Source organism: Pristiophorus japonicus, chromosome 19, assembly GCF_044704955.1.
Source record: "Pristiophorus japonicus isolate sPriJap1 chromosome 19, sPriJap1.hap1, whole genome shotgun sequence".
Taxonomy (NCBI): Eukaryota; Metazoa; Chordata; class Chondrichthyes; family Pristiophoridae; genus Pristiophorus; species Pristiophorus japonicus.
In genome coordinates, this window is record NC_091995.1 from 91846893 (window position 1) to 91860063 (window position 13171).

General features: G+C 47.9%; 1 protein-coding gene across 10 annotated transcripts in view; it reads right to left on the reverse strand.

The window, feature by feature from the left end:
- The window catches only part of LOC139230043 (synaptotagmin-1-like), a 383490-nt gene that overhangs the window by 16172 nt on the left and 354147 nt on the right, over nt 1-13171 (reverse strand). For all 10 annotated transcript variants that reach the window (XM_070861801.1, XM_070861805.1, XM_070861808.1 and 7 more), the window contains 2 exons: nt 12922-13089; nt 954-1121 (listed from right to left, as the gene is read on the reverse strand). In XM_070861801.1, the coding sequence (XP_070717902.1) occupies nt 954-1121; nt 12922-13089 (336 nt within the window). The remainder of the gene's footprint in view (nt 1-953; nt 1122-12921; nt 13090-13171) is intronic.

The following is a 13171-nucleotide window of genomic DNA, read 5'->3' on the forward strand; positions in this document are numbered from 1 at the left end:
GGTTGCTCCGTGTCCTAACTCGCACCAAGTCCCGCTTACCCATCACCTCCTGTGCTCGCTGACCTACATTAGCTCCTGGTTAAGCAACGCCTCGTAGTAAAACGCGTCAAGGCACCGCCTTGAAACTTTGATGCTTTAGGGGGTGAAATTCCCTGTTGCCCAGTTGGGGGTGGTAACCCCTATGCGGCTTCTCCGCATAGCGTTGACACGTTTCAAGGCCCCTTCCCTTTTGATGGTCCTTCATGGGCCACCGGGGATGCAGTGGCCGCAGCCCGGCACCGTGACGGAGTGCCGGACCGCACGATCGATGAACAAGGCCTGACCGGTAAGTGGCTGGAAAAAAAAAAGATCGTGGCACAGTGCACCTCCCCTTGAACTTCTGCCGCGCGATGGGTGTGGGGCCCAGTTCACGAACTGTGGGGATGGTGTGGGCATTGCCCTCGGCGGCTGGCCGATTTCCGCACGGGGCGAAAAGGGGTCACCGTGCACGACCAGCGTGGTGGCCCGGGGAGCTACTGCATTTGTGCCTCCGCTAACAACGTCCAATTTCACCAGAACTGGTAGCACCTTCCATCCCCCCCGTCCCGCCCCGGAGCAAAAACAGTTTTGCGCCCAGTTAGCCGCCCCCCCCCACCCCCCGGAGGCGCTAACAGGAGGCACACAACAGGGGAATTTTGGCCTTTTAATGTCTGGTTTTGAGCTGCAAAAATTATTGGGAGGTCACCCCAAAACTGGGCTGTCCCTTTCAAAACCAGATCTGTGGCTACGCTAGCAGTCTCGGAATCATCTCTGCTTTCTCCTGATTCAAGAATATAGTTCCTGTCCAGGGGAGGGATTACATTTTCTTTCTCAGGTCTGTTTTGAGGGAGTACTTCTTACTGGCTTTACTGATAGTCTCCTTCTCACTAACTGAACCTGTCCTGCAGCCAGCTGCCAGCATGTGAACTCTGTACCTCCTCCTTCTCAGCGGACACAAGGTCCCGCCATTCCTCGATCACGTGAGCGAGGTCAATGCTGCTCATCGGAATCTGAATTTCACCAATGGCGTCGTGCTTGGAGAACCGGTCAAAGTCGTACACGGCCATCACCAGGATCTTGCCGCCGAGCTCAGAGTACGGAATCTGGAACAGAGAAAGCAAGACTGAAATAAAAGCACGAAACACTGGAAATGTGGAGTTACATGAAAGAGGTTAGGTTATCGGTTCAGGTGGGGCCCCTTCGCCAGAACTCAATGGAAATGAAAAACATTATCCCCGACCTTTGAACAACAACTTGTGTTTATATAGCACCTTTGTGTGACAGCTGTGGCAGTACTGAGGGAGCGCTGCACTGTCGGAGGTGCCATTGTTCGAATGAGACGTTAAACTGAGGCCCCGTCTGCTCTCTCAGGTGGAGGTAAAAGATCCCGCGGCACTATTTTGAAGAAGAGCAGGGGAGTTATCCCCGGTGTCCTGGGGCCAATATTTATCCCTCAATCAACATAACAAAAGCAGATTATCTGGTCATTATCACATTGCTGTGTGTGGGAGCTTGCTGTGCGCAAAGTGGCTGCCGCGTTTCCCACATTACAACAGTGACTACACTCCAAAAGTACTTCATTGGCTGTAAACACTTTGAGTGCTTGTGAAAGGCACCATATAAATGCAAGTCTTTCTTTCTTTACCCCTACAGTGTAACTCCAATGCACAACGCTCACAACTGCACACAAAGTGCTCAGGTGGATCTGTTGGTCACTTTGCGAATGATGTTAGTTTGAATACCTGGTGAACGTTGATGCTCTTTTCCACATTTAGGGCCTGGAATTCTGCTCAGGCCGCCCCCCCCCTTGGCAGAAGGTGGGAGGAGGTTGCTGGATGTCCACCACTGACGGGAGAGAGCGGCTCCATCCTGTATTCGAGGGACCCGGGTCACTGTGCATGGTTAGGACAGGTAGTCACACCTGTAAAAGCACATCACTGGCACCTGCCCCGATTCTGCATAGCTCGAAGGGGCCTGCCGGGGGGTCGAGCCAGGACCTTCCCAGACCCGAGATAAGGGGGGAGAAATTGAGTATCGCCCCGTTTGGTGGGTGGGGGGTAACACTCGGGAGGTGCAAGACATAGTGCCAGGCGTAGAAGTCTCGCCCCTCTCGATAAATTCGGGTCACCGCCCCCAAAGGAACTGGTGCGTTAAGATGTCGTGTCCGAGGGGTCCCTCCCTCAATTAAAGGGAAGGGCCCACGCTGCCAACTCGGCAAAAGAAGAAGGCCCCTACCTGGTCCACCATGCGGCCCACCGGGGAGCGGGGATGCGCTTGATCCGCTCGAGCCGAGTGCCGGCCCGAGCGATCGCGGCCACAACCCGGCGAAGGAACTGCATCAGGAGCAGCAACAAAAAGGTACGTTTTTATTCCTGCACTCGGCCAGCTCGCCTTTAATCATCGCCCTGGTAGCGGCCGGCCGCTTGATACACGTCCCCTGAAGCTGTCGGTGTTATTATCGTCCGGCGCTGCTGCATGGGGCGAAAGCCAATTTCGGGGCTGGGTCGTTAACGGGGGCGATGCGCACGGCGATGACGACACGATCTCCGGGCGCAGGAGATCGGGGGTGCAACGCCGTAGCGCCTCCATTAAACCCCCACCCAATATGGCGGGAGATGTTAACAGTGCCGCGCCCGGTCGCAAATGCGCCGATTTTGAGGCCAAATTTTTTATTATCTTCAACGTCTAAGGGATCTATTTGCTGGTGTTACAAAAGTAATCATTCCCCTCCAGGAGCGAATAGCTCTGTCGGGCAGACTTTTCAAGGGCCCCAATAGAACTCTCTCCAGTTCTCCATTGGCAAGAGACTCTTTGCCTTGTATGGGGTTCTGAGCAGCTTCCTGGCAGTCGCTGGTTCTGCTTTTAATTCCAGTCCGCGGCATGTAATTCGCATCCTGGGCATGATGGGAATATCAGGAGATTGGATTTTCATGGCTGGGAGCTGAGATTGTGTACCTGTGTAACCAAGTACGCAAACACTGCTCCCTCCTGGGCACTGGAACTGAAGTTACAGCCAAGCACTGATGGGAACTAAACCTGAAGCCGCTGGTGTCAGGTCTCAAACTGGTAACTGGAGTTTAACACTGGCACGAGTAACTTCAGGCTTAAGTTTCTGTTAAGTGATCAGTTTAGAGCAGTAATGTCATAAAACAAGCAGAGACAGCGCTGTGTGACTAGCATTACTTGTACAGCTTTCAAAACGACAACCTGTCAAAATAACTTTACATTATAGGCGATGATGTTCATGGGAATGCTATCATCTCCAAAGCTCCCTCCAAATCACGCACCATCCAAGCTGACATCATTGAATCTAGAAATTTACAGCATGGAAGGAAGCCATTTCGGCCCGTCGTGTCCGCGCCGGCCGACAAAGAGATACCCAGCCTAATCCCACTTTCCAGCTCTCGGTCCGTAGCCTTGTAGGTTACGTCACTTCAAGTGCACATCCAGGTACTTTTTAAATGTGGTGAGGGTTTCTGCCTATACCACCCTTTCAGGCAGAGTTCCAGACCCCCACCACTCTCTGGGTGAAGATATTTCCCGTCATATCTCCTCTAAACCTCCTACCAATTACTTTAAATCTATGCCCCCTGGTTGGTGACCTCTTTGCTAAGGGAAAAAGGTCCTTCCATTCCATTCTATCTCAGCCTCTCAACATTTTATACACCTCAATAAGGTCTCCCCTCAGCCTCCTCTGTTCCAGAGCAAAAACAATCCCAGCCTATCCAATCTTTCCTCATAGCTAAAATTCTCCAGCCTAGGCAACATCCTGGTAAATCTCCTCTGTACCCTCACATAGTGCAATCACATCCTTCCTGTAATGCAGTGACCAGAATTGCACGTAGTACTCTAGCTGTGGCCTAATGAGTGTTTTATACAGTTCAAGCATAACCTCCCTGTTCTTGTATTCTATGCCTCGGCCAATAAAGGCAAGTATTCCGTTAGCCTTCTTAACCACCTTATCCACCTGGCCTGCTACCTTCAGGGATCTGTGGACCTGCACTCCAAGGTCCCTTTGTTCCTATACACTTCTCAGTGTCCTACCATATATCGTCAGTCCTTCATTGTCACGGGTTCGAAATCCGAGAATTCCTAACCGAACGCCCCTGTAACCTGCGCTGCCTCCTGCGTGACCTGTTCCCCCTGCACCGCGCAGCCCATGCAATGTTTTGCACATGCGCGGTATCGACAATGTGAAACCTGGTGAGCGGCCTGTGGGGGACCTTGCAGATGACCACGTGGCCACGCAGCTTAGCGAGAACACTGATAGTGGGTGTAATGTATTTGCTTCATGGGTTCTTTGCTTAAGAATTCATAGCAACACATTTCTATTAAGAACTAGTTGGTTTATTAACAAAGGTTTAACAATAACACTACACATTACCAGTTCATCCACTAGGCTCACAACTGTATAGCTCATCGTGGATGACCTAGACCCAACTGGCTGGGGTTTTATTGAGTCTTGTGACCATCATGTGACTGGCTAAGCCACTCACAATGCAACAGCTCCACAAACCTGCGAGCAAACGAGCCAAAGGTGGGTAGCGGAAATGTTACGAGGACACCCTCAAAGCCTCCCTGATAAAGTGTGACATCGCCACTGACACCTGGGAGTCCCTGACCGAAGACCGCCCTAAGTGGAGAAAGTGCTCTTTGAATCTCATCGCCGAGAGCGTGAAGAGGTCAAGCGCAGCAGCAGAAGGAGCGTGCGGCAAACCAGCCCCACCCAACCCTTCCCTTGACGAAGGTCTGTCCCACTTGTGGCAGGGTCTGTGGCTCTCGTATTGGACTGTTCAACCACCAAAGAACTCACTTCAAGAGTGGAAACAAGTCTTCGATTCCGAGGGGCTGCCGATGATGATGGCATACATTACGGTGGGGAACACCATCTCCACAAGGACTGCAGTGATTCAAGGAGAACGTCCTCCACCCTTTCAGAACAAGTAAGGGTGGGCAATAAATGTGGGCTTGCCACTGTCGCCAACACCTCACAAAGAATCTTCTAAAGTTACAGCTCAAAGCAGCAAGGCATTGAGTCAGTGTATGACAACATTTTGTGCTGTCAGGCTATTGCTGGGAGTGATCCGGCCCATCAAACATAACCACACAGCAGAGGAGCACCTCGCTTCCCAGTGGTCCAGGTCGGACCCCGCAGATTTGGCAGCTAGGGCCCTCCCCTTTAATGAAAGGGGGAGCCCTCCTACGCGGCGGCGCTACGCGGACCAGTGTGTAGCGCTGCGCCCCGCGCTCCCTCTGCTTCCGCCCCGTTAACGCCCCAGAGAGGAAGTGAGGCTCATTATTTTACGTTCCACTTCCTTTCGGGGGCCGGTGACCCCCAATTTCGAGAACGGGGCGGGGCGCCTTGTGGATGTTACTGCCCCCAAGCGGAATACAAAGCAGTGAGCGGTTTTCCACATTGCAACAGTGACCACACTCCAAAAGTACTTCATTGGCTGTAAAAGCGCTTTGAGACGTCCGATGGTTGTGAAAGGCGCTATATAAATGCAAGTTTTTCTTTTTTCAAATGTGTTGGGCTCCCATTGTGAACTTTGGTACACATCAGTTGGGACTCATTCACGCAGCAGATAGCAGGGTTTAAGGTACACTTGAACAGAACACGTGACCTAAAAATAAAAGTATGCTTGGTGCAGCGGGCAATGCCACACTCCTTGGTGTGCTGTGGCAACTCACGCAGTGGTACAATGTGCTGGTTAGTGCTCTCTGTGGGAGGCTGGCACATAACAACATAAGAATTAGAAGCAGGAGTCGGCCATTCGGCCCCTCGAGCCTGCTCCGTCATTCAATAAGATCATGGCTGATCTTCGACCTCAACTCCACTTTCCTGCCCGATCTCCATATCCCTCGATTCCCCTCAACTCCAAAAATCTATCGCTCTCAGCCTTGAATATATTCAGAGAGTCAGCATCCACAGCCCTCTGGGGCAGAGAATTCCAAAGATTCACAACCCTCTGTGAAGAAATTCCTCCTCATCTCTGTCCTAAATGGCCACCCCCTCATCCTGAGACTGTGACCCCTGGTTCTAGAAACTCCAGCGAGGGGGAAACATACTCTCAGATTCTAACCCATCAATCCCCTTCAGAACTTTGTATGTTTCAAATGAGATCACCTCATTCTTCTCAACTCCAGAGAGTATAAGCCCATTCTACATAATCACTCATCATAAGACAACCCTCTCATCCCAGGAATCAATCTAGTGAACCTTCGTTGCACTCCGAGGCAAGTATATCCTTCCGTAAATGAGGAGACCCAAACTGTGCACAGTACTCCAGGTGTGGTCTCAGGGCCCTGTACAATTGTAGCAAGACTTCCTTACTCTTATACTCCAATCCCCTTGCAATAAAGGCCAACATGCCATTTGCCTTCCTTATTGCTTGCTGTACCTGCATGCTAGCTTTCTGTGTTTTCTGCACAAGGACACTCAAATCTCTTTGAACACCAACATTTAAAAGTTTCTCAACATTTAAAAAATATTCTGGATTTCTATTCTTCCAACCAAAGTGAATAACCTCACATTTACCTGCATTATACCCCATTGACCGACCACCTTACATGATGCCATGCTGCAAATTCCTTTCACTGTGCTAATTGCATTCAACCTGTGCTTTCTGCTCAGCCCTCCCCCATGCTTTTTACCAGTGATTAAATACCAGCCAGGGTCATTACAGCTAAGGAACGCATTCGCTCATGAAATCACTGCAGTTTAAATATGGCATTAAAAACTCAATATCTCATCATAAATTAGGTTATATGCGCATTTAAAAGCCCTTTTAACAGTGCAGTATTATTACGGCACAGTAGGCTTTGTAAACGGAAGGTATTATTTCAAAGTATTTTCTTTGGTACACATTCCTTATCTTCCTGCACCACACACAATAAACGGGTAAGGATTCTACTTTCCTTCATGAGTAAAGTCTGTCATTCCTCGCCTCGCTAATCGACGCTGGTTCCCCGTCATCCAACATTTTACATTTGAAATCTTTCTCATCCCTCATCCTTAAATTCCGCCATTCCCTCGGCCAATCTGATCTCTGCAACTTCCTCCAGCCTTATATCCTCTTCCCCAAACACTCTGTGTCAGCTGCGGCTCAGTGGGTCACACCCTCGCCTCTGAGTCACAAGGTTGTGGGTTCAAGTCCCACTCCAGGGACCTGAGCACATAAATCTAGGCTGACACTGCAGTGCTGAGGGAGTGCCGCACTGTCAGAGGTGCCGTCTTTTAGATGAGACATTAAACCGAGGCCCCGTCTGCTCTCTCAGGTGGATGCAAAAGATCCCATGGCACTATTTCAAAGAAGAGCAGGGGGAGTTATCCTCAATGTCCTGGGGCCAATATTTATCCCTCAATCAACATAACAAAAACAGATTATCTGGGTCATTATCACATTGCTGTGTGTGGGAGCTTGCTGTGTGTAAATTGACTGCCGCGTTTCCCACATTACAACAGTGACTGCACTCCAAAAGTACTTCATTGGCTGTAAAGTGCTTTGAGACGTCCGGTGGTCATGAAAGGCGCTATATAAATTCAAGTCTTTCTTTCCCTGGACACTCTGTTCCTCTGTGCATTCCCCTTTCCCTTTGCTCCGTCACTTGCGGCTGTGCCTTCAGCCACCGAGGCCCCAATCTCTGCAATTCCTTCCCTAAACCAAACCACCGCTCCGCCTTTTCCTCCTCCATCAAAAGCCTTCCCTCCGACCGAGCTTTGGGTCATTTCTCCCTTTTCTGCTTCAGTGCTCCTTTTCCTGCCTGTGAAACATCATTTTTTCCCAGTGAAATTGTTGTTTAATGAAACAGTAGATGTGAGCACAGTGGGAATTGAGTGTGTTTCCCTTCTGTTTCTGGCTATTTTTTTCTTGCTCCTTGCACTTAATTGTGTTTTGAAATTGGCAGATACAAAACCCTGCCTCAACGACTGTGCGGATTTCTTCGGCATGGAATGAATACAAATATCAAGCTCATTATTCATACTCAAGCCTGTGAATTCGTTTTCCATTGGAAGGGCAAGATATTAAAATTTAAACAGAGCGCGGAGAGAAGCGGTGATAGATCTGGGGGGAGGGCGAGTGGGGTGTGGATGCAATCATAGAAACATAGAAAATAGGTGCAGGAGCAGGCCATTCGGCCCTTCGAGCCTGCACCACCATTCAATATGATCATAGCTGATCATGCAACTTTAGTACCCCATTCCTGTTTTCTCTCCATACCCCTTGATCCCTTTAGCCGTAAGGGCCACATCTAACTCCCTCTTGAATATATCGAACAAATTGGCCTCAACAACTTTCTGTGGTCGAGAATTCCACAGGTTCACAATTCTCTGAGTGAAGAAGTTTCTCCTCATCTCGGTTCTAAATGGCTTACCCCTTACCCCTTAAGACTGTGACCACTGGTTCTGGACTTCCCCAACATTGGGAACATTCTTCCTGCATCTAACCTGACCAATCCCGTTAGAATTTTATATGTTTCTATGAAATCCCTCTCGTTCTTCTAAATTCCAGTGACTATAAGCCTAGTCGATCCAGTCTTCCTTCATATGTCAGTCCCTATTAACTTGATTCAAGTTGGCAGCTCCAACAACAACTTGTATTTATATAGCACCGTTAACATAGTGGAACGTCCTAAGGCGCTTCACAGGAGTATTACGAGATAAAAAATTTGACACCGAGCCACATAAGGAGGAATTAGGGCAGGTGACCAAAAGCTTGGTCAAAGAGGTAGGTTTTAAGGAGCATCTTGAAGGAGGAAAGAGAGGCGGAGAGGTTTAGGGAGGGAGTTCCAGAGCTTGGGGCTCAGGCAACAGAAGGCACAGGCACCGATGGTGGAGCGATTATAATCAGGGATGCTCAGGAGGGCAGAATTAGAGGAGCGCAGACATCTCGGGGGGGTTGTGAGGCTGGAGGAGATTACAGAGATAAGGAGGGGCGAGGCCATGGAGGGATTTGAAAAGAAGGATGCAGAGATACAAAATAGACATTCAGATATGTCAGCCAGTGGCTTAATAGGGAGCGCCCTTGCCTCTGAGTTACAAGGTTGTGGGTTCAAGTCCCACTCCTGAGGCTTGAGTGCAAACATCTAGGCTGACACTCCACTGTAGTACTGAGGGAGCGCCACACTGTCTGACGTGCTGTCTTTCAGAGGCGATGTTGAACTGAGGCACCATCTGTTTTCTACGTTAGATGTAAAAGATCCCATGCACGATTTCAAAGGAGATCTGAGGAGTTATCCCAATATTCATCCTTCAATCAACATCACAAAAACAGATTATCTGGTCATTATCAGATGGAAATTTGTGGGAGCTTGCTGTGCGCAAATTGGCAGCCATGTTTCCTATATTACCACAGTGACTGCACCTCAAAAAGTACTTCAGTGGCTGTAAAACTCTTTGGGATGTTCTGAGGTTGTGAATGATGCTTTTGTAAACGCAAGTCTTTCTTTTTATAGAAATAGGTAGATACACAGAGAAATTAGAGCCAGTCATTGTCAGCTTCTGCAAGTCGAAATGAAGGTTTGCAAAAGCCATTGGCCTACAAATATCGTTATTTTGTTCTTTGTGAGACATGTTTCGGGATGTGATTCAATGCAATTGATTGGTAATCAGCCATTGTCACCACATGAGATTGTAGCCTTTGGTTCTAAGTTAATAAGTAAATACCACAAAGAAAAATAATTGAATATAATTACATTTCTTGACTATAAACCTCTGTGGAAATTCACCATTCAGAATGTTCGAGGCTATCTGAGCATCTCTGACACTCATCCCTCCAATTTCTCCTCGGGTACAAGTCTGCCTACTTCATAGATCAGCATCTCCCAGTTTATTACAGTCAAAGATCCGGCTCATATTAACTGTTCCAATCTGTCACTTCTCAAATTACTCCCGCTAAGTGACAGCTGCCCGACTCCCGTCTTTAATCAACTGCTTTTGGGAACTAGCAGGAAAGGCATTAATTACCCGCCCAGATTGTCTGCGATGTCACACTGTTTGCAAGGGGGGCACCGAAAGCCCAAACTGGCTGCAACACAGAATCTGAGGCTGCAGCCCTAATAGGGAGTGATAAGGAAGCTTCAATCTGATTATCCCTACACTCACCCTTCGAGTCACCAGGATCCAGGCAATCATTTCATGAGGTGTACAGTGGGGATAACGGCAATGCATCAAAGCTATCTTTTATTGAAAATATTTTACCGCTAATACAAACCCGTACACATATCTGGCCCACGGTCCAATTTATGCCCGCTTTAAGAACAAGGAACAAAGATCATTGTACAGAGAACGATAATGACTTACATGTATAATGTCTCAAAGCATTATGTGACTTTTCGGTGCGCAATATTGAGGGGGAATTGTTGGCCAGGACACTGGGAGAGCTCCCTGTTCTTCGAATAGTGCGACAATCTTTAACATCAACCTAATTGTCAGCTGTGGCTCAGTGGGTTGCACTCTCGCCTCTGGGTCAGAAGGTCGTGGGTTCAAGTCCCACTCCAGGGACTTGAACACATAAATCTAGGCTGACACACGCACTGTCGGAGGTGCCGTCTTTCACTCGAGATGTTAAACCGAGGGCTCCGTCTGCTCTCTCAGGTGGACGTAAAAGATCCCACGCCACCATTTCGAAGAAGAGCAGGGGAGTTATCCCTGGGGGCCAATATTTATCCCTCCATCAACATAACAAAAAATCAGATTATCTGGTCATTATCACATTGCTATTTGTGGGAGCTTGCTGTGCGCAAATTAGCTGCCGTGTTTCCTACATTACCACAGTGACTACACTCCAAAAGTAATGCTTTGGCTGTAAAGCACTTTGAAACATCCAGTGGTCGTGAAAGGCGCTATATAAATATATGAGACATGTATAATGTCTCATCTGCAGGAAGGAACTCCCCCAGTACTACACTAGCGTCTCAGCCTGGATTATAAGCTCAAATTCTGAAGTGAGGCTTGAACCCTCGACCCTTTGATTCAGCGATGCGTGTATGACTCACTGAGCCAGGCTGACATATTTTCAGGGGAAATCAGATGGAATTGCAATATATGAGCCTGTAATCCCACGCAATAAAAATGGAACTTTATTCAGTCACCAAAAAACAAGTCGCCCTGGTCATGTGGTTAAAAATAGATGTTTCTGAGAAAGTTTAATCAAATGGCGATCATTCTTACAATTGTAAACGTCTGCTCTGACCTTCATATAGTGATGATTGTAATATATGCTGATCACAGGTTTGTAGAGGCTGTGGCTTAGCCAGTCACGTGAAGTTCACAAGACTCAATGAAACCCCAGTCAGTTGGGTTCTGGGGATGCACGATGAGACAGGTGGTTGTGAGCTGGTGGATGAACCGGTAATGTGTAGTGTGATTGTTAAAACTTTTGCTAATAAACCAACTAGTTCTTAATAGCAATGTGTTGCTATGAATTCTTAAACAAAGAACCCATGAAGCACATACATTACAATGGTCATCTACAGTATGTACATTTTTTGTGGGAGAAATGTTTGTGTTTTTCAAGCTGAGGGATGTTAATGCAAGAAATAAATGTTCTTCCTCACATTTTGTACCCAGCATTGACATGCACTCCCAGGTTAGGAACACCGTAAGAAGAGCTTGCATTTATATAGCCCCTTTCACGACATCCCAAAGCGCTTTACAGCCAATTAAGTACTTTTGAAGTGTAGTCACTGTTGTAATGTAGAGAAACACAAACACAGCAAGCTCCCACGAACAGCAATGTAATAATGACCAGATAATCTGTTTTTTTTTTAGTGATGTTGGTTGAGGGCTAAATTAAGGCCAGGGCACTGGGGATAACGCCCCTGCTTTTCTTCGAACATGGGATCGTTTCCATCCACCTGAGAGAGCAGACAGGGCCTCGGTTTAACGTCTCATCTGAAAGACGGCAGCTCTGACAGTACAGCGCTCCTTCAGCACTGCACTGAAGTGCCAGACTGTGCTCCAGTCTCGGAGGTGGGGCTTGAACCCACGACCTTCTAATGAGAGTGCTACCACTGAGCCATGGCTGAAACAAGTTATGCTCTTATTACACTAAGGGAGCTGGCCTGGGCGAGGTGCATTAAACAATGCACGGCAGCATCTCTTAATTTATCACTGAAAATTGCTCACACCGCTTTCATATTCATTACTTCACCTAAGTGTTATACAGTGTTATATGTAGGTATACGTATCGGGAAAGGATGAACAGGCTGGGCCTCTTTTCTCTTGAAAAGAGAAGGCTGAGGGGTGATGAATAAAGGTCTTTAACATTATGAAAGGTTTTGATAGAGTGGATACAGAGAGAGTGTTGCCACTTGTGGGGAAGAGCATAACTAGAGGCCATCAATATAAGATAGTCACCGAGAAATCCAATAGGGAATTCAGGAGAAACTTCTTTACCCAGAGAGTGGTGAGAATGTGGAACTCGCTGCCACAGGGAGGGGTTGAGGTGAATAGTATCGATGCATTTAAGGGGAGGCTGGACAAGGATATGAGGGAGATGGGAATAGAGGGTTATGCTGATAGAGTTAGATGAGGATAGACGGGAGGAGGCTCGAGTGGAGCATAAACGCCGGCATGGACTGGTTGGGCCGAATGGCCTATTTCTGTGCTGTATATCCGGTGTAAAGCTTAACATATTCTCTCTGCAGATGCAATCCAAGTTTGGAAAGGCAAAATATGTAATGATGCAGCTTGTTGTTTTTCACAGTGCGAATATAGTGTGAAAATTTCACACGCCCACCATTACACTTAAACTGAAATCCTGGTGCGAACACACTGTCATGGTAACACTGATACTACCGAATAAAATCCAGTCACCACATTTTATGCCTGGGAATCTCAATAGCAACCACATAAAAACATCAGAGGTTTAACCATGCGTTGTCCTTTCAAGTTCCTACCTTAAAGGTAAATGATTCACTAAAAGTGGGGTTGAGGGTCTTGCGATGAACTTTGGTCTCAAATTTCTTCTTCTTATCTGGCAAGAGGAAGACTTTCACATAGGGATCAGACGTTCCACCAATATCCAACGCAGCCAGATCTGCTGCCTGGATAATCCCGACAATGAGCTGAAATAAGAACATAAGAATTAGGAGCAGGAGTTGGCCGTGCGGCCCCTTGAGCCTGCTCCGCCATTTAATGAGGTCATCG